This window comes from Colletotrichum abscissum (genome assembly GCF_030869225.1).
Source record: "Colletotrichum abscissum strain IMI 504890 chromosome Unknown Scaffold_21.1, whole genome shotgun sequence".
NCBI lineage: Eukaryota > Fungi > Ascomycota > Sordariomycetes > Glomerellales > Glomerellaceae > Colletotrichum > Colletotrichum abscissum.
The window spans coordinates 681,299-700,199 of record NW_026850110.1 but is presented as its reverse complement, the minus strand read 5'-3'; the positions used below and the strand labels follow the sequence as shown (position 1 = coordinate 700,199).

General features: G+C 53.0%; 7 protein-coding genes across 7 annotated transcripts; 4 read left to right on the top strand and 3 right to left on the bottom strand.

Moving 5' to 3' along the window:
- Window positions 1-251: 251 nt before the first annotated feature.
- On the bottom strand, window positions 252-1,034 carry CABS01_09141 (EAP30/Vps36 family protein; the record flags this gene model as incomplete). Its single annotated transcript, XM_060542498.1, has 1 exon — window positions 252-1,034. One exon carries the CDS (start codon window positions 1,032-1,034, stop codon window positions 252-254), a length of 783 nt encoding a protein of 260 aa, XP_060400779.1.
- Window positions 1,035-1,595: 561 nt separating this feature from the next.
- Window positions 1,596-2,448, top strand: CABS01_09140 (ribosomal protein S9/S16; the record flags this gene model as incomplete). The annotated part of the gene is made up of 3 exons (XM_060542497.1): window positions 1,596-1,664; window positions 1,793-1,864; window positions 2,158-2,448. 3 exons carry the CDS (start codon window positions 1,596-1,598, stop codon window positions 2,446-2,448), a joined length of 432 nt encoding a protein of 143 aa, XP_060400778.1.
- Window positions 2,449-8,840: 6,392 nt separating this feature from the next.
- On the top strand, window positions 8,841-10,647 carry CABS01_09139 (CFEM domain-containing protein; the record flags this gene model as incomplete). The annotated part of the gene is made up of 8 exons (XM_060542496.1): window positions 8,841-8,942; window positions 8,992-9,133; window positions 9,193-9,374; window positions 9,438-9,474; window positions 9,527-9,594; window positions 9,659-10,041; window positions 10,109-10,261; window positions 10,356-10,647. 8 exons carry the CDS (start codon window positions 8,841-8,843, stop codon window positions 10,645-10,647), a joined length of 1,359 nt encoding a protein of 452 aa, XP_060400777.1.
- A 709-nt stretch (window positions 10,648-11,356) lies between these two features.
- CABS01_09138 (uncharacterized protein) lies at window positions 11,357-11,771 on the top strand (the record flags this gene model as incomplete). The annotated part of the gene is made up of 2 exons (XM_060542495.1): window positions 11,357-11,393; window positions 11,464-11,771. The coding sequence occupies 2 exons, from the start codon at window positions 11,357-11,359 to the stop codon at window positions 11,769-11,771; spliced, it is 345 nt and encodes a 114-aa protein (XP_060400776.1).
- Window positions 11,772-13,004: 1,233 nt separating this feature from the next.
- CABS01_09137 (uncharacterized protein) lies at window positions 13,005-13,779 on the top strand (the record flags this gene model as incomplete). The annotated part of the gene is made up of 3 exons (XM_060542494.1): window positions 13,005-13,101; window positions 13,271-13,641; window positions 13,744-13,779. The coding sequence occupies 3 exons, from the start codon at window positions 13,005-13,007 to the stop codon at window positions 13,777-13,779; spliced, it is 504 nt and encodes a 167-aa protein (XP_060400775.1).
- Window positions 13,780-14,162: 383 nt separating this feature from the next.
- On the bottom strand, window positions 14,163-16,077 carry CABS01_09136 (magnesium and cobalt transporter CorA; the record flags this gene model as incomplete). Its single annotated transcript, XM_060542493.1, has 2 exons — window positions 14,163-14,331; window positions 14,387-16,077. 2 exons carry the CDS (start codon window positions 16,075-16,077, stop codon window positions 14,163-14,165), a joined length of 1,860 nt encoding a protein of 619 aa, XP_060400774.1.
- Window positions 16,078-17,167: 1,090 nt separating this feature from the next.
- On the bottom strand, window positions 17,168-18,688 carry CABS01_09135 (uncharacterized protein; the record flags this gene model as incomplete). The annotated part of the gene is made up of 2 exons (XM_060542492.1): window positions 17,168-18,277; window positions 18,350-18,688. 2 exons carry the CDS (start codon window positions 18,686-18,688, stop codon window positions 17,168-17,170), a joined length of 1,449 nt encoding a protein of 482 aa, XP_060400773.1.
- Window positions 18,689-18,901: the final 213 nt, after the last annotated feature.

Sequence of the window (18,901 nt, the reverse complement as noted above, 5' to 3'; positions counted from 1 at the left end):
GGGTGGTGGAGTGGTTTAAGGTCAACTTTCAATTGTACGCCAACCAGCCTACTCGACGACAGGCTTAGCGAGTACCCGAGTTCGAATCCCAGCATGAGCACCAAGAGATGTAGCCACACCGGTGGTGAACTCTTTTTTTTTCTTTTTCCCTTTCTACCTCCATAGGTAGTGGGCACCGCCTGCGTTGCTCATATTGGAGTGAATCGTTTTCCTGTAGGTGTCTGTGTTCCTTTACCGAGGGATCGCCTTCATCACTCCCCTGCCGTCGCCTCGCCGGTGTCGACCATGAAGCCAGGACTCCAGTACTCCCATTCGGGACACTGCTTGTCCACCCACAACATACCCTCGCCAAGAAGATCCTCCAAGGCAGTCTGGGCTCGTGCCCTCGGCCATCGAAGATTAACCATTAGCATTGAGATGCTCACGTATCCCAGCACCTGCACGGCCTCCAACACCGCGCTCTGGTCCGTATTGAGCTCCTTGGGTACACTCCGAATGTACGACTTGCTCCCGACCTTGATGACGCTATGCGAGCTACCCAACGGCTTCAAGGTACCGACGGCTCTCAGCACGTCGTCCTCCGTCACCTCGCTCGCGCCCTCCATGCGGCCCTTCATGATGCGCTCCCGAACCTCACGGACGCCAATCAACCCGCCGTTCTCGTCACGCGTCGCGCTGCAAACCTCCACCACGCGCACCGCCAGCTCAAAGTAGAAGTCATTGACTGACCGACCGAGCAGCTGCGCCCATATTGACGACGACCCACCCCCGCCCGAGGACGATGAAGAGGACGCGAGCGGGTCGACGCCGATGGCGGAACACATGCGGGCGAACTGGGCGCGGAAGGACGGATCTGAGCGGATATCTTTTGCGTGGGTCTGCGCGAACTGTTGGAGGAGGGAGCGAAAGACGGAGAGCTGGGTTTCGAGGGCTTGGGAGTTGCTGGTGCGGAGGTTGGAGCCGTGGGATGCGTACTGCGCCGATGTGATGCGGGAGCGGTCGAAGGCCGCAAGGCCGACGCCCTTGCGCGACATCCTTTTGCGGTGTTCGTCTGTCGGATTGTAGTGTGCAGGATGTTCGTATGTGTAGGAGGGTGGTGGAGGATGACGTTCGGCCGGGGATATGTCACTGTCGTCGCGGAAGAAGGTGGAGGTTGCGAATAGAGGGGCGTTCGGTGGTCTTGGTGGATGCCCGTATCGGAAGGTTATCGAAGCCGATGAGTGACATGCGGTTTCCCGGCGGACACTCCGCTCTCAATCTCGAAAGATGACATAATCTCTGAGTAGGTTCTCCACTATTCCGTTTTGATCCCAAAGCTGCCCGCGGGCTCGGCTGTGCCACAGAGGGCCCACACTAAGCGACTTCCACAATCGAGTACCAATTCCACATCACGTGCTTCACCCTCCCCACCCGGAGAATCATCGGTCGCACCAGCCACTAAACGGGCCCAAACCCCCAGCAGAAAGGGCACAACCCTTACTGAAATCCAACTCGCAAAATTTCGGTCTGAGTCTGTCTCCCAAAGCACCATAGACGCCTGCCTCACGATCGCGTTGCGAATTTCCTAACAGTCCCCCCTCCATCCCGCAGCAACCATGTCGTCCACCCAGACCGTCCAGTGCTTCGGCAAGAAGAGAACCGCCACCGCCGTTGCCCAGTGCAAGGTACGATAACGATAAATTCCTCCTCCCCGAAGCAAGAGACTAGCTCCGATTGAAGATTTGGCGAAGGAGGGGCGACGATGTTTTGGATACTTGGAAAATATGGAAGGCTGACTGTGTTTTGCGATTAGGCTGGCAAGGGCCTCGTCAAGGTCAACGGCAAGCCCCTCTCGCTTGTCCAGCCTGAGATCCTCCGCTTCAAGGTACGATTATTTATCCCGCGCGAAACTCCGATAGAGACTTGGTCGGCAAGAGATGGAAATCTGGAATAGAACCCACGGCATTGAGGGAAGGGACGCATAGGGCGAGCGCTGCGATGCTACGCTCTGTTTACGGATGCGAAGAGTTGTGCGCAACGTGGCGCTCACCCTTTGCTTGCCAATTCGCGAAATCGGTTCGAGGAAGACAAGCGACCAGGGTCTAAACGAGAAACTCGCAATATCAAAATCTCATGAGCCCGAACGAGCAAGAAACTAACCCGTCTCCCGCACCACAGGTCTACGAGCCCCTCCTCGTCCTTGGCCTCGACAAGTTCGCCAACATCGACATCCGCGTCCGCGTCACCGGTGGTGGTCACACTTCCCAGATCTACGCCATCCGTCAGGCCATTGCCAAGTCCGTCGTTGCCTACTACCAGAAGTTCGTCGACGAGCACTCCAAGAACATGCTCAAGCAGGCCCTCGTCCAGTTCGACCGTACCCTCCTCGTCGCCGACAACCGCCGGTGCGAGCCCAAGAAGTTCGGTGGTAAGGGTGCCCGCTCCAGATTCCAGAAGTCTTACCGTTAAACGGTACTCTTTCTGTTTTCTGGGAGAAGGTGTGGAACAGCCTGGGGAATTTGGGGGAATTTGTGCGGCAGTCAACAAAAAACCTTGGGAAGGAAACTGTCGTGGTTTCCCGGGTCCGGTCAGCTTTTGGTGTTTCCCGCGAAAAATTTGGCAGTTACTGTTTTACGGGGGAGTCAAACGTGGATCAAAAGGATCTGGTTCCGTTCCTCTCCCTTTCTCGTTCGTCTTTCAAAGGAAATAAAGACTTTCGAAAAGGGATGGACGGCCAGAGAGAGCATTCGATTTCCGGGTCGATGCACATTGCATGGCATGCCTCGCGGTATCGCTGCTTGGCTTGGTTTGTAAAGGGTCAGGCAGGCAAATGAAACATTGAAACTTCATGACACGGCGTTCTGGGCTCGAGCTATGCGTGTGCCGTGTTTCTTTTTAATTTCACTTCCTTCTAATCCTCCTTTCGTTGCACTCTATGGTATGGCTGGGAACGGTTGTGTCCATCACGCAAGGTTATGATGGTTCTCCAACGATGACATTCAACAATATCCCTACGTGTCCATGAACCCCCTCGATGCCGGTCGTGTCTACATGGTGTTCTATGCTCACTGAAACCTCGCGGGCCAGCTTCCTCGGCCTCGCTCTCCTGCCGCGTACTCACTCGGAATCAGTCGCAAAGTGTCATCTTACCCCAAGACCTTCTTTGCGCGCATTCCACCTCACCGGTCAACTAAAGAGTGCATCGGTCGAGACCATTCCCTACACGTTCAAGTTTACTCACTTCAATCCGACCTCCTGTCTTTATGCCGTTCAAGTTCTGGCACCTGTCTTAAGCCCGGCTGCTATCTCATATCACTTCTCCAGCATCCTCTAGATGGCTAGTCATAAACCTCCGTAGGCGGGGCTTCGAAGTCTGATACAAAGCGAAGCTCATCTGTCCCTGATTGCTCACCTTCAGCCACGGCCCGGTCCCTGAGTCCTTCGCGTGAGTCAACTCTTCAGCCTTGTTATCTGCTCAGTCACGTCCGCCCGACAAGGTTGCATAAGCACTGGCCGCACATACACCTTCGCCCACAACAGGAAACGAGTGGGCAGTCACCAGTGACACAAAAAGAGTATCTCTCGAGGTTCTCGTCATCAGGGGCAAAAGCTAATGATCAGTGGGAGGCTTGAACTCCCGGCCTTGGCATTACTCGACATCTCTGATGAGATATTAGTACCACGCTCTAACCAACTGAGCTAACCGACCAGCTGATTTGTTGCAAACATCTGGGCTTGAAGCCCTAAAGGAAGGACATCATGAGATTGCCCCCCACCTTGAGGACAAGGGTGGTGGTGGTTTGCGAGAAAATTGGGGGCTTTGGTCCACTGAGTGCATCGGTTAGACGCTCGCAGCCTTTACAGTGAAGTGACTACTCGTAAGATGTGGGGATTGAGTGTGTGGTTTTGGATTTTATACCATGGGGACTGCCTCTTGGTATGGTGGTGATGTTGAGACGGGCGTTTTGGTGTGGCTTGCATGCCTCAAGTGCGCCTGAAGCTCACAAGCGTTTTTGCCTTTAATTGACAAGACAGATTGTCGCAAGACCATTGAGGTCTTAGCAGTTATAAACTTACTTCCTAAGGACATTTCTGTACTCTAAGAGTCTATTTATTGCATATAGCAATAATGTGTTTTTCATGAATCTCATGAAGCTCACCGTGAGACATGACACCCTGTAAAGTAAATCAATAAACTTCCCCCAATGAAGAGCCAGCATTAGCTGTCCACACTGCAACTTACAATAAGACAAGATGAAAGTTTGGGGAACCACACCTCGTTCGTTCATTCTATGCCCCTCAGCAATTCGATCCCCGAGAGTTGGAAGAATACCAAATATTGTGGCCGTATTTACTCATACTCTTTCTGAATACATCTCTTTGACAATCCGACCATGCTCTTAGAACACAAAGTCGGATTCGTTCCCCAAACCGAGCCCGTTCGAGCCACCATGCACCTGCGTGAATCTCACCCACCACGTGGGTCAACAAATTGAGTCACCACCAATCACCATTCCCGGCCCCTTCGCACCATGACACCGATTCCTCGAAGATCCGCGCATCTCAGACCCGCCCTCTAGGGCTTGAAACAACGCACAACTGGCTCGCCTTGGAGAAGACCAAGTTAAGCACTCAACTCGCCGCTCCCTGCAACAACAGCCCAACAGCTCAGTTCGAGCTAATCCCCGATGGCACAATTGGCTAGCGCGTCAGACTGTTAATCTGGAGGTTGGTGGTTCGAGCCCACCTCGGGGAGAAGCAGTGGTTGAATTCCACCTGGGAAAATTCTCTTTTGTCATTTTGCCATGTTGACATGTTTGAAAGTGTTCATTGCCTTGCTTTGTCGGTATCCTTGCTTGTTTACCATTGTTGTTGCTGTTGTTCGTTTCGAAATTTTGCAAGCCTCAACCGTCTCAAAGTTTAACGGCGCTGAGCTGACTTGGAGTTGGAGAATTTCGACTTTTCTGTCTTGGTCACAACGATCAGACCGAGACTCAAGCATAGACTCAAGCAAAGTAAAGATTCACGACGACATCGCACCCAATCTGGACTATTCTTGTAGACATTATCGTTTTTCTGCCTCCTCCCATGAGGGGTTTTCCCGTTATATGAGACACCAGAACAAAGTAAACGCCTGTGACCCGTAGCCCGCGTCCTTCATTCAGCCTGCTTCCTCGCCTTATACTCAACTTCGAGCAGAGAGTAGTATAGTGAAATCTCAACCTCTCCAGCAGCGGAGAAATCTACGGGGAAGTGGCTTCGGTTGTGTTCAACGTTAGTGTCTTGATTCTGATCGGCCGACTTGCCTCTGAGTCCAGATGCCTGCCAAGAAGGGTCTTCAGGATCATGTCTGTCAGCCATGATGCGCTGCAGCATGATATCTCTGGCTCTTAGGAACCACTTGAGGCCAATCGGCTGCTTTCGGAGGTCGATTATTTTCGATTTTCTGCATTGATGCTGCATGTGTGGGGTCGGCACGGTGTGGTCAACATCCTGTCTATCGACGTCGTGTTGTCAGAGCTGTCGGCAGTGATGCATTCGCTGCGATAATGGAGAGTCCTTCAGGCTTCAAACAAGAATCTTCTCTCATGAAGATGCCAGAGCAAAGATGAACGATGATGTATCGAATGTTCTTCCCGGTGACGCTTGCCTCGTAGCGTTGTATGGATCGGGGTGCTGGTGACTTTCCAGTCCGGTGTCTCCAGAATTGAGTAGAACAGCTATGTCTGAAGTAACTCTAGAGCTGTTTACCGACTGTGTGTGACATCACGGAAGTCAGCCTAGTCGACAGGTCGATAGCCTCATAGCGACAGCGACAGCGTTAACGACTTACACGGAACTCTTTGTTGCGAAGGTGAAGCTTTGGATGGAAGAAGGGCATTTTCGCCTAGTCCTCTGCCAGACCTGGTCGACCTTACTGGCTGACGAGAGGGGATCTTTGTGAACCTCCCTGGCCGGGCAAGCCTTTGTGCGACGAGCATCAGTAGGCCCAGAGAAACGTAGGCGTAGATGGTCAGAAATAAGATGGAGCGACTGAAGGTCCGGCCTTCGTAATCGGTAAACAGTGCTTCTGACATCGTTCGTTAAATTTGTTCATGCAAGACCAATAGAGACGAATCTCTTCTGACTACAGCTTCCTCTCAGAACCTTATATAGTAGTCTATAGGCAGGATTGTTGAGTCTTCTGTTGTCAGGTCGACAGCATCCAATATTCATTGGGGCGCGTCTTGTGCCAGCCCGGACGATTCTCCCAGTAACCCCGCCGATCTCAGTGTCATCAGGTCAGACAGGTGGTAAGTTTGCTGCAATCTGAGGGAGCCGGGCGGTTGTCGTGACCACCTCGCAGTGCGCGGCCACCGAGGAGATAAACCCATCTCTGTGAGGGTTTCCCGGCCACAGCAGAAAACAAGTGTACCGTTTCGGCTCCCACATTGGCCGAGAAACATGCCGAGCCCGAGTTCGAAGCATTCGATGTCATCATGGATGATCTTGAGAGTTGAACAGAACAGTATTGGCTTGGTGTAGCGGTCTGCCTCGTTCGGTCAGAATGAGTTCAGCTGCTGGGTGCCGGCAGAGCAGCTCTGACAAGGCCCAAGCGGATGGACTGAAGATAAACATGCGATGAATCACAAAAAGGAAAAGAAAAGAAGCAGCTTATTCAATCATGGATTCCATGCCTCAGACTTCACCGAGGCTGCCGTGCAATCTGGGTTGCTCACAACTTGCATCGTCTTAGTCTACTCCCATGGTTCCGAAGATCGTGACTCGATGTTAGATCTAAGTTTGTGTACTTGAGAGGTTTAGACCAAACTCAGCTCGAATAAAGTCCCGTTCAGTCCATTCAGGCTGATATATGGCAGCCGTTGATGATATCACAACCGGCGGCTCGCTTCATCCGACTCGCAGTCACCCGAGACATCGGGCCCGATGGACCCCACTTTCGGGTCAGACACAGGCCCGTTCAATGGCCGGACCGTGGACGGGAGGAGACAAGTCAACTAATACCACTAGGCTGGGTTACATTCATTGTCCAGGCCATTTCCATTTCTCATAACAATCAAAAATAGATGGGCGGCTCCACAGATGTTTGAAAGGATCTCGACACCTCGAGCTTGCCTCTCCGAGTTAGTAGTCACCTCACTGCTGGCTTCTCGGACCTTGCCCCGAATGGATGTAAAAAGTTCGCGTGGTAAATCCATACAGAAAATCCACTCAACTACAGAAGAAAACGGTCAAGGGTTTGGTAATAGTCGGAGTTGCACTTCGGAGGGGACTTTCCGCTTGAATTATTCGCCTCTTTAGGGCTCGATTTCTAAGCGACGTTGACGCTTGTTACGTCGGTGGAACAAAGGAAGCGAGCCTGGACGCTGTAGTATCAATGATGCGTGAAAGCGAAGTGTTAGCCCGCGAAAAGTCCTTTGATGATCCTGTGGCCTTGTGGGGATTCTAGTTCGCCGGCTAAGGGGGGATGATGATTTTGGCTTGCTCAGGAAAACCCGGGAACCTGGAGCTGCGTGGCTTCCTCGCTTAAGTGTTTTCTCGGATGCTGAACCAGAAACGGAAAGTCAATGGCTGGCCTAATTGTCTAGATAAGCCACGCCATGTGTTCATTGACTTTGGATCGATTTATTTGCATGTCTTCTCGTTGCCAAAAGGCACCGGCAAGACTCCAAGGCAAGACTGGGTGACGGCACATGAAGAGTAAGTTGCATTTTCAACGCTTCCTGAGGTCTTGGTCAGGTTGTACAGGAATGTGGAACGGAACGATCATACTGTCCCGGAAACCTGGAAATTTTAGCTCATGCAGTAAGACATTTAGTTCTCTATTGGTATGCTGCAAAATTCACACCGGACCATGGTCGTACACGGACCACAAGATATCACATCGCGGGATCAGCTCGTGTGACATCGTGGGATTTTGAGATCCAAAGTCATGCCCAATACTGCGATTGTCGTCCGAGCCATCCAATGAACCGCCGAAGTACTGCCAGTCTGACAACATTGATCCCACCAACATCAAGTCCCTAATGCATCTTGATTCACATGCCAAGTTAGATCGAGACCGCGAACGGCATTCCTCAAGTGAGCAGACATTCCCAGCTTGACGCAAACGACAAGGTGCCCCTGAGGACCTGCACACAGCCAAGGCCTAGCTCATCTTTGGCTGCATGCTAGCCACGCCGATCTCCCATCCAGAGCGTCCGAGCTCTATGCCCTAGGAAGCAGCCTTGGCTTCCCCTAGCGGCATCCATTGAGCACGACCAACCAATCTCGAGCTGTGATATCCTTGCCAGGCTCACGATGGTCTCAGCCGTGGCGCCCTCTCTGGCATCTGCTAGTGAAAGGGACAAACCAATATGAACTGACGCGCATTTACCGAGTGAACTAGTCGAGACACTGTCGACACACCTCCCGAAAACGCGAGGTCCAGCGTACCGCGTACCACTGCCGGGAAGACCTTCATTGCCTGCCGTGCCTCCCGACTGCAGCGAGCTGGTGCAACGCGCTGATGTCCCAAGAGGAGGGTAGCCACTTCCTCGATGTGGGATCCCTTGGGAGCTGCCTAGCTAAGAACTAGTTTAGTGTCTTTGCTAGAAAGGCGGAATGACAGCCGTAGGGCGAACTTCCCGTGGTAAGACGTCTTCACTACGGTTCGTCCATGCCACCTTTCTCTCTCCTCATATCCCCACGTTGGTCAACAACATGGCCAAGACCACTTTCTTGGACCCTTCGTCAAAGTTTTGAGTACCTGATCAACCTCTCCGGCTTCAGATTCCGACGTCAATTCGCGGACGACCCTGCTTGGGTTTGAGAGGCTTGCAGGACATCATCATCGTCCATCCTAAGTCGCTCCTTTCACGATGTCTGCTACCCGTCTCTTCTTCTTGCTCGCTTGCTTCCTGGGCCTTGGAAGTTTCGTCGCCGCGTCAGATATCTCGTATCAGGGCATCCCCAGCTGTGCCGTAAGCTTATTTCCCACTGACATCCCTTAGCGATGGAATGTGCTGACAGATGCAGATCAAATGTATCTTCCAGGAGATCGGCCATTCGTCCTGCCCCTTAACGGATCAAAAATGCATGTGTAACGATAACGTTTTGGCGGGATACGTGCAGGTATGCGTCGAGGCAAATTGCACTGTCATGGAGATGCTCGGTATGTTACGGAGTCAGATTCCCTTAGTGAAGATGTCAAGGCTCATCGAATATCTACAGCGGCACGCAATTCGTCATTGGCTGCCTGTGGTGTTGCCCCTGCTCAGCAGGATACCGTCATGGCGTGGTTCAGGGCGGTTCTTTTCGCCCTACCAACCTTTTTCATAATCGTGCGAATGGTGAACAAGTTTCTAAAGCTGTCGCCTTGGGGTTGGGACGACACAACCATCGTCATAGCCTATGTATGTTATGCAGAAATCCACCCTCTCTCATGCCCTCGACAAGTTTCCCTGACAATCGCAAAGGCCGTACTAGCAGCTTTTCTGCCAGCAGCATATCTAGGTAAAGCTCAGATTCCGACTAATGAAATGTATCCTCTAACGTCTTCGTATAGCCGAACAAACTGGTGCAGGGAGAGATATATGGGCACTGTCAGAAAACCAAATTACTGATTTTCTTTTGGTAAGGCCGCATCATCAATGCATCTTTGCTTGATTACCTCATGGAGTAAAACTGACTGTGCCAGCTATTTATCATATTCGGTATGCTCTATATGACCTGCCTAGCCTTTATCAAGGCCTCGATCATATTTCTATACCTGCGAATCTTCCCCGACGAAACCTTCCGCCGAATACTTTGGTGTACTCAGCTGTTCAACCTTCTTCTTTGGATCGCTTTCATCGCCGGTACTTTCGGCTCTTGTCAGCCCTTGCACTTCTTCTGGCATGGATGGAAAAGAGATATGGAGGGCAAATGCTTCAACTTGAACGCCTTTGCCATGTGCCATGGCGCATTGAACGTGGCTCTGGATGCATGGATGCTAGTACTTCCAGCAACTCAAGTCTATTCGCTGAGAATGCAGCGCAAACAGAAGCTGGGTGTGATGTTGATGTTCAGCGTAGGAGTTTTGTGAGTACCACAAAGCTGACATGCGAGAATGTTGCTGACTGATAGTTTGAAGTCTCACTGCCGTTAGTGCCTATCGAATCAAGGCCCTTCTCATCTTTGCGACATCATACAACGTCACAGGCAAGTCCGAAACAAGGGACTCACCGTCAGCTATGCACAGTACTGACAGCAACCTCAGCCGACTCATTCCAGAGCTCTCTCTGGTCCAACATCGAGCTATGTGTTGGTATCTTCGTGTCTTGCCTTCCGAGCACACGTCAAGTCTGGAGGAAACTATTCCCTAAGATCCTCGAAGTAACACACCTGTCTTCGAGATCAGCCAGAATGTCTAGATCAGCAAAGGGTTCACACTCTGCCAGCCAAGCCTCACGATCGGCAGCGGACCCCAATGAACGACCGCGACTCGTGTCCTACGAGGAGTCCTCGATAGCGCATCTAGTCGGAGACTTCAACGATATCGACCTCAATAACCTCAGCGATGCGAGCCCGATGGAGAGGGACCCGCCGAAGACGCCTAAAAATAATGTCGTGTTACAGAAGGATCCTGTATCAGGAGGTTCAAGAAGTAGTGATGGAGTCATAAGCCAGAAGGGCTGGGATGAATGAACCCATGAAGGGTTTGAGGATGATTATTCAATAAGAGGTGTATTTCCCACCTCGGCGAAACTCCCGGTATATCGCCTATCTACGATAGCTCCGGAGATGTATGAGGTTGTTATGTGACAAGCTGCTCTTGTCACATTGTCATGCGACTTCATGATACAGGGATGCAATGAAGGGCTACCTAGGCGGGCTGAGTATACCCTCGAGAAAGAGAGTACATTTTGAACACGCAATGGGGACTTGTTGTCGAGACTCAGCGTGAGGCAGACGAGTTGTTTTGCAGACTGCAACTTCTGCTCGGGATACCCAGAGCGACTGTCTGCAGCCTTCGTCAGATAAGGACGGGTTTTGCCTCAATCTTCTTCCGTAACGGGAAAACCCAGTAGAGATACCACCATACTTACATTTCCATACACAGCTAGAGTTAGTCAATAAAACACCAGCAATAGGTGTGTCTTCACCCACATGATGCCGATCAGGATAAATCTATACGAGTTGACGAGGCGCTGGACATGCTCATTGACGAATGATCATCAACCAATCATAGACCCTTTGGTTGTCGATCGCTCAGCTAGCAAAGTCTAGGCTGAGCTGAGGTGCTTCGCCACCAAAGTTCCAAGACCATAGAAGAGGGGCTGAAGTTTGCCCATGCTAGGGTTCGTCATCCTCTATCTTCACTTCTCTCCAAAAGGCAAAGGCCAGAACCATCAAAATGGCACAGCAGGGAGGCACTTATCGCAGCACCCAAGGCATGTTCCCCTCAAGTCACTCTTACTCCATCGTATTCAGGGATTCATTTCGACTGACAGTTGAAATCAGAGGAAAAGCCGTCCATCAAGGAGAGATCCAGCCCCAATCCTCCAACGCAAAGTCGATGCGACGAAAGGAAGCGGAGCGAGGAGGATTGGGAAATTGTCAAGAATCCTAAAGATGAACCACCAGAGCGACAGATTCGAGGCTTCCATAGTAGCTTTGACCTGCAGCTTGGTTGGGGCAAATGGAAGTTTAGCGCTTTGAGTTGGGAGGTGAACGCTGGGAGTCAGCAGTGTGATCATCACCAGCGGCAGGATACTGGCCGGAATTCGGTCGCAGATGGGGGGAGGGAGGATGATAGTGGGAAGCGATGAAATTAGCAACTAGAAGGCTGCCAGATTCTACAATCTCACTCGACTCCTCGAATATGGTCGGCATGGAAGCTGGTGTACCTGCTTTACTTGCATTACATCGTCCGCCTCTGCGAGTTCAAGTTTACGCTTCTTGTAACGAAGATTGAGTACAAAAAAGCTCCGTTTTGCCAATGCGAATAGATTCGACAGATTTCTTGATAGGAAAAGTAGATGCCAATCGTCGTTATGGGGCGGTAACTTCAACAAGACCACCTCGCCGCCGGTTAACCCCGTTTTGAAGGCTCAGATCAAAGCTTGGTTTGGGACTTTCAGTGATCTCAACACATCTATAATACTTCAGAATAGCCGGGTCGGCTATGAAGGACCGAGGGGCAGGCATATGAGGTCAAATGGTTGAGATTCCCTCGCCTTGTCTTTCGTACACGAACCCCTAGAGTGCTAGAAAGACAAGAGAATAACCACTTTGTCCACATGTAGATATGTTGCACAGCAATTTAGTCCATGAGAACCCCAGGGTCCAGGTTTAACCCAGACAATCGCCTAGCCAGACAAATCGAATCTCAATCCAGTTTACAGCGCCTTTAATCAGATGAACCATTCGCTCTCAAGAGACAAAGTTCAAAATTAGGCTTATGGAAATATAGCTTTCATAGAACCCAACAGTGGGAAGCCGAAAAGCACTTCTCCAAGAGCCGCCGCCAACAGACACAACCAGATTTGACCAAGCACACACTAAAACGTATCAACAACTCAACTTCAGTAATCACGTCGCGAACTTATTTCTCCTTTTGAATTGATAGTAGAAAAAGGGAGCGATACTTTCCTCCTTTTCTCCTCCCTTTGTCGGGTGTGACCAACACTTATACCCACTGACTCGTTTGCCGTGAGCAGACCAACTCAATATAAATTGCATACGAGGGGGGATGGACAACGCCAAAACGACGAATGACCAATTCCTCGGGTCCCACTCAACGTCCACCGGCATCTGCATATAGAGTTCATACTTAATAAAACCTCTTTAGATTTAGTTTGCTTGGCAGAGCATCGTAGGGCTTTCGGTCTTTTTATAAACCCATGATCGTCACCCCCCCGAAGGTACCGAAACGGCGGGATGAACTCCCGCGTGGGCGGGTACAAAAGAGAGATTGATTCCCGTTGTTGTATCCAAGTGGACTCGAGGAAAACCTGACTTACCAACGGACATACATATTTCACGATATTCTCACGACAAACATGTACGCCTCTATTCTTCTGACCTCTCTGCTCGCCGCCGGCGGTGCCCACGCTGCCGTGGCGCAGGGCTCATGGGGCGTTCGCGCAGACTACTCCCGTACGTGACAACACATCCCCCCCCCCCCATACTTCCATCCGAACCCCAACCTCCCGGCCCGCTCGGCCGTAGACGAAAGGATAGATCGCGGGCAAAACTTGGGATGACCTCAACCCCAACCCATCCCACCCAACCACGCCACTGACTAACCCACCCCCCCCTACAACAGGCTGCGACGCCGCAACCCCCCTAGAAGTCGTCCTCGACGGCGCCCAAAGCAGCTCCTCCCCCTCGGCCAACATCACAGACTTCTCCATCGCCTCCCCCTTCTCCGGCTCCCTCGTCATCAAGGTCGCCGGCGCCGTCGGCTACGGCAGCCCGTACCCGCCCCAACAGGTCGGCGTCGAGGTCTTCGCCGCCGCGACGGCGGGCGACCCGGGCGTGTGGGCGAACGCGACCGTGACGCCCGGCGTCGGGCAGCCTGCTTCCGTGGCGCAGATTGCGTGGAACACGAGGAGCGATGTGGCTGTTGCGCCCAAGGAGGGTGAGACGGTTTCGCTGGAGACGATCTTTGATGGTGGGAGCTTGGTTGTTTATTACGTGAGTTTTTTTTTCACCCTCTTATCGCCCCTTGAATTTCATGGTGTGCTTCTTTTTGTTGGTTGTGAGGAATGGGTTTGCTGATACAGTGTGATGATGTAGTGCGGTCTTCCTGAGGCTGGTGGACCTGTTGCATGAAGGGGGGATGCTGGTATGATCGGATGAAAGTGGGATACACGACTCGAAGTTGGTTAGATTTGTAGGGTTGAAGAGAGATGCCTCTTACCCCATTGCCTACCTGTTGGTCTCATATGAGCCCAAGAAAGAAACCAAAGCGAACCACTCTCCCAAATTCCCGCCCACTTTCGCTTCTCACGTGTGGAGAACTCTCAAATTATCGTAGTGACGCTCGAAAGCCCGCTCAATTGAGGCTCTAGTATTTGGGCAGTGGTATACAGAAAGATCTAAATGAGGTCTAAAATAGAAAATAGGGGGTATCACAATACACAAGCATGACAGGAGACCAACAGTCACGACCAAGGCCTCGACCTCGAAGGAAAGCGGCGGCCGGGGCGGGGTTCCTAATCCCTTTTGGCCCTCCTCTTTGCCCTTCGCGCCCTCTTTTTATTCTGCTTCTTCCTCTCGGCGCTGATTTTCCTTTTTTGCCAAAACGACTCGAGCCACGCCCAGATCCAGGAGCGCATCATGATGATGATTGTGCAAAAGACTACAGGGCAGGCAATGACCCAGCTGTTTTCTTGGTCAGTACAAGAGCTGCGGAGCGAAAGGGGTGGTCTCAACGTACAAGAATTGAATGCCCATGGGGTTCTGGATATCCGGAAACTTTTCAAAGTTTTGTCCAAAGTACCCAGTCAAGAAGGTCAGGGGCAGGAATATAATGGTAATGATGGTCAACTGCTTCATGCTCTCGTTCTGGTTCGCCGAGATGGTGTTGAAAATGAGATCAATCAGGTTATCGGCGGACCGCTTGATCTGCTGCATGGACTCGGTGATTATGACACAGTGATCGAGCACGTCGCCGAGGTACGTGTGCGTGAGCGGCGTGACGATGACGCCGCTAGCTGGATTGCGTAGCTGGCGCGCCGCCTCGTCCTGTGACAGTTCAGTGCGGTGATCGCGCAGGACGTTGACGAGGTTGTCGATGGGGTTGAGAAAAGTGAGCATCTTGTTAATCTCGCTGACGCAGATGTAGAGGCTGCGGGTCTGCTTGATGCTCGGGCTCGTGAGGACGTCGAGCTCGAGGTCGCCGATGACGTCGCTGTAGACGGCGGTGAGGGGGATGGCGAGGTCGATGATGGCGTCGATGATAGCCTGGACGACGAGAGAAGCGTCGCAGGATTGGCGGAGGATGGTGGAGGGATCGCCGAGGCGGACGGTGATGGGGCGCTCAATGTCCTCGGCCGACATCTCGAAGAAGGAGATGACTGTGTTGTCCGAGGTCAGGAAGATGGCGACCTGCTCGGCGGAGACGGCGAGGCCGCGCGACATGAGGGAGGAGTGGCGCTCCATGTACTCTGTGCGGACCTCGTTGGCCGAGGCGTGGTAGCGCTGGAGGGTGCGGACAAAGGCTGTCTCCTTGAGCTGGGAGAGCTCGCTCATGTTGCGGTTCAGCTGGGCCCCGTAGCCGCTGCCGTCGCCCTGCGTGACAATGGTCGGTCTGCCGGCCCTCTGCCTTCCCGTCTCTGGGTCTGGTCTCGGCTTGCCGCCCATGGTAAAGGCGCGCTTCAGCTTCTTCATGCCCTTCCCGGACTTTGCAGTCTTTACGCTCGCTACGTCGTCCGAATCGTCGTCGCTGCTGCTACTACTGCTGCTGTCGTCGTCGAGAAGGAGGACGAGCTTCTGCAGCGTCATGACGATGAAGGCGTGGTTGGCGTACCAGTCGGCCTTTGTGCGGTTCCTCGTGTTCATAATATCTTCGATGGCGAGCTTGTGCAGCTTGTAGTACTTTCCGCAGGCCTGAATGACATCCCAGCTGAGGCCGTTGATGTTGATCCAGCGGCTCTGGACCCACGGCTCCTGGGGTTTCCGCAGGAAGTCGACAAACTCTTCATTCCTAAACTTGTGTTGAACCATGTTGCCCTGGCTGAAGTCGAAGACAGAGATGTCGCACTCGGCACGGAGGGCGGGCATGGAAGCGTGGCCGCCATCCGACTTGTTGGGATCGAAGCCGGGCTCGGAGCCGGGTTGCCAGCCGGGGCGAGACATCTCAAAGTCTCCGTAGTCCTCTACCGGCTTGAAGGTGCCTGCGCGGCGCCGCATAGGGGATATGTTCTGGTCGGTAGAGGCGCGGGTCAGAGGTGCGCCGACATCATTAGGAGCGGCGACTCGCACGCGCGCCGTGGGCGAGGTCGGGGAAGCGGCATGATCGCGGGTATCGATTTGTAAGGACGGGAATCGGACGGTGCGCGCGTTGTCGTCGGGTTCGCTGATTGTCTTGGACATTGGTGCGCCGAAGGAGTCGGTATCGGGAGACATGACTATCGCACACCCCCCCGGGTCGGTGAGGCAGAGTAGATGTGGTGATGAGGGGTGGAGAGAAGATGGGAGAGATCGGCCGGCCGGTTGGTAGGTAGTTCAAGACATTAATATTTCGAGAAACGAAGCTTTTTGTCGCGTGGCGCTTGGTACGCTAGGGGTTCAGGAACCGCAACGGCGTAAAGCTTGGCTCGGACGGAGGAGACAAGAAAAGGAAAAATGGCAAGTTTCGCGTTGGTCGTGGCGTCAAATCGTTAAATCAGCACTGAGCGTCGCAGAATGGCGTCCTTCAGCCGCATCTAGCAAGGTCGTTTTCTCTGGCAGTGTACGTGAGATGTAGTCCGAGCATCTCAATTGGGCGAGACGAGTTGCGATGGCTGACTAGAGGGCGAGACTAGACGAATATGGATGGATGGGTGTCTGTAGATGAATGGATGAACTGAGATATGTTGGTGGCTGCAGAAACGTGGGATGGTTTGATGTTGTGTGACGCCGGCAGAAGAGAAGCGAAGCGAAGTGACCACTTCCTCGGCACATTCTCCAGGAGAATGCAAAGCAGGGCAGGTTAGGGATCGGTAGTCACGATGAACCCCCTAATGACGTCGCTTGGCAGTACAGGAAATTGTACGAATACAGGTAACAACTCCACTAATTACTTCCACCATCCGTTATTGGACGATACAGCGGGTGACAGCGATTAAGCTCTCGGCTGGTGCCGGTTATCCGCGTCAAGCTTCCCCTGCTGCAATGATCACCTCCAGATGACCCAGTCTGGACTCTAGCCTTGACCCATCCGACTGGAAAGTAATGTCAAGCTTTTGGCTAGCGGTTGTGGTCCATATCTCGGAACTTGAATGCCGACTGGTGTTGGCAGACTTTGACCTTGGGAAGAATCATGTCCTATTCTGTCTCTTACATTGCTGATGATCGTCTAATTCCATGTACTTTCCAACCTGACCAATTTCCCATATAAAGATGCCCGGGTAATCCAATCCCAAATATAAATGTCGTCAACGACGAAGAAAAGAAGTATACCACATGAGTAAGATCACACAAATATGAAGCTACTCAGACAAACATACCGTGTCCTCTAAGCAACAATCTTGTACGTCTCACTATTGTCCCCCTTACAAGCAGCCGTGACCAAACGTCCCTGACTCCCAGGGACAACGCACGTAGCCGCATCATTCACAGGCGACCACAAGAAGCTGTCCCCAAAGACCTTGACCAGCTGCCCGGTATTCGTAAGCCCCTCGCCCGCAGCACGACCTCCACACGAGAAAAGCGTGACCGTGTCGCCGTCCGCCCGCCGCCCGTCAGTGCTGACGCACCCATTGGTCAGGCTGCTGACAATCAGCATCGCCCCATCCTTACCGTCGTTGTGCTTCCCCTTGGAAATCACGTCAAACTGCTGGTTGGGCGAGGCCTTGTCGCACGCCGCCACGGCGACGGGGATGAGGTTCTGACGGAAGTCGCCGGCGGTAGGGTCAATGGAGAGACACTGCCCGTTGGGCGCCTGGATGGCCACCTTTGTGAAAGCGCGGGTGGCCGTGTCGTCGAAGGCGTTGGCTTCGGCTGCGGCGGTCGGGTTCAGGGTGCCGCCGGCGCGGGAGACGGGGACGGGCGAGGTGGGATTCGCGGCGGGGATGTTCCCCTTCTGGCCGTTTCCGGCGGCTGGGGCTGAGGAGGCGACGGGCTGTGCTACCGCCGGAGCGGACGTTGCCTCGGGTTTGGCGGTCGCGATGGGGGCATTGCCCTGGCCGGGCTTGATCGTGGTCGTTAGCGTCATGGTGACGGTCTCATCGGTGTCATCGCATCCGGCGGAGGGCTTCCCCGTCACAACGGCCGCTGCTGTCGTGGTCGGCGCAGGCTGCTGAGCACCGTTATCCGCTCCATTGCCAGTTCCGTTACCTCCCGCGCCGGCTCCTCCGCCGACTAAGGCAGGCTTGCCGCCAAAGGCAAAAGACTGGGCCTTGTCGTCGGCGTTGCAGTCCGCAATGTCCACCACCTTGCCCTTGACCGCGAAACACTTGCCCTTCTCATTCTTGGGCTGGAAGGTTGAGGGTCCCGCTCCACTGTCTACGGCGAAGAGCTGGGAGTCCGTCACCAGGCCCTCGCCTGCTGCGCGTCCGCCGCAGGAGAAGAGGTTGACCTGGTTACCCGCCGCGCGACGGGGATCAAAGTTGAAGCACGCTTGCGTCTATAATTATGAATCAGTATCGTCTTCCGCTTTGGGAACCCACATGAAGGGGTTACAGGGAGTGAAACGAACCAGAGTGCTGACCATGAGCATTGAGTTGAGCTGATCATTGTGCTTTCCAGCAGTGATGACGTCCCAACCCTGGCCGTCCGTCGCTCCGCAATCAGCTACCTGGATTGGGGTGAGGTTCGCCCGGAAGTCTCCAGATAACTTGTCGACGAAGAGACACTTGCCGTCAGCTGTCTTGATCTGGACGTCGGAAAAAGCGCGCGTGGCGGTGTCGTCGCGGGGATGTGCCTCCTTTGTGGCCTCCTCGTTGAGCTCCGTGACAGCTCTGCGCTGGAGGGCGAGAGGGCTGGCGGACACGAGAAGTGTGGCGTAAGCCAGAAAAGTTGCGGTTTGAGAAATCATCATGAGAAGTGAAAAGAGATAAACCTGTAGTAAATGAGCGTATGGGAAAAGAATGAAAGCCTGCACAGCAGGGTGTGTTGTCAATGAAACGAAGGAAGATGGAAAGAGGAAAGACACGTAAAGAAACCACGATATCACCAAAGTCGTTGCAGCAGTATCCAAGGTGAATGCTTCATGTGAGAGAACAGGACGGCAGATGGACCCTTATACTCG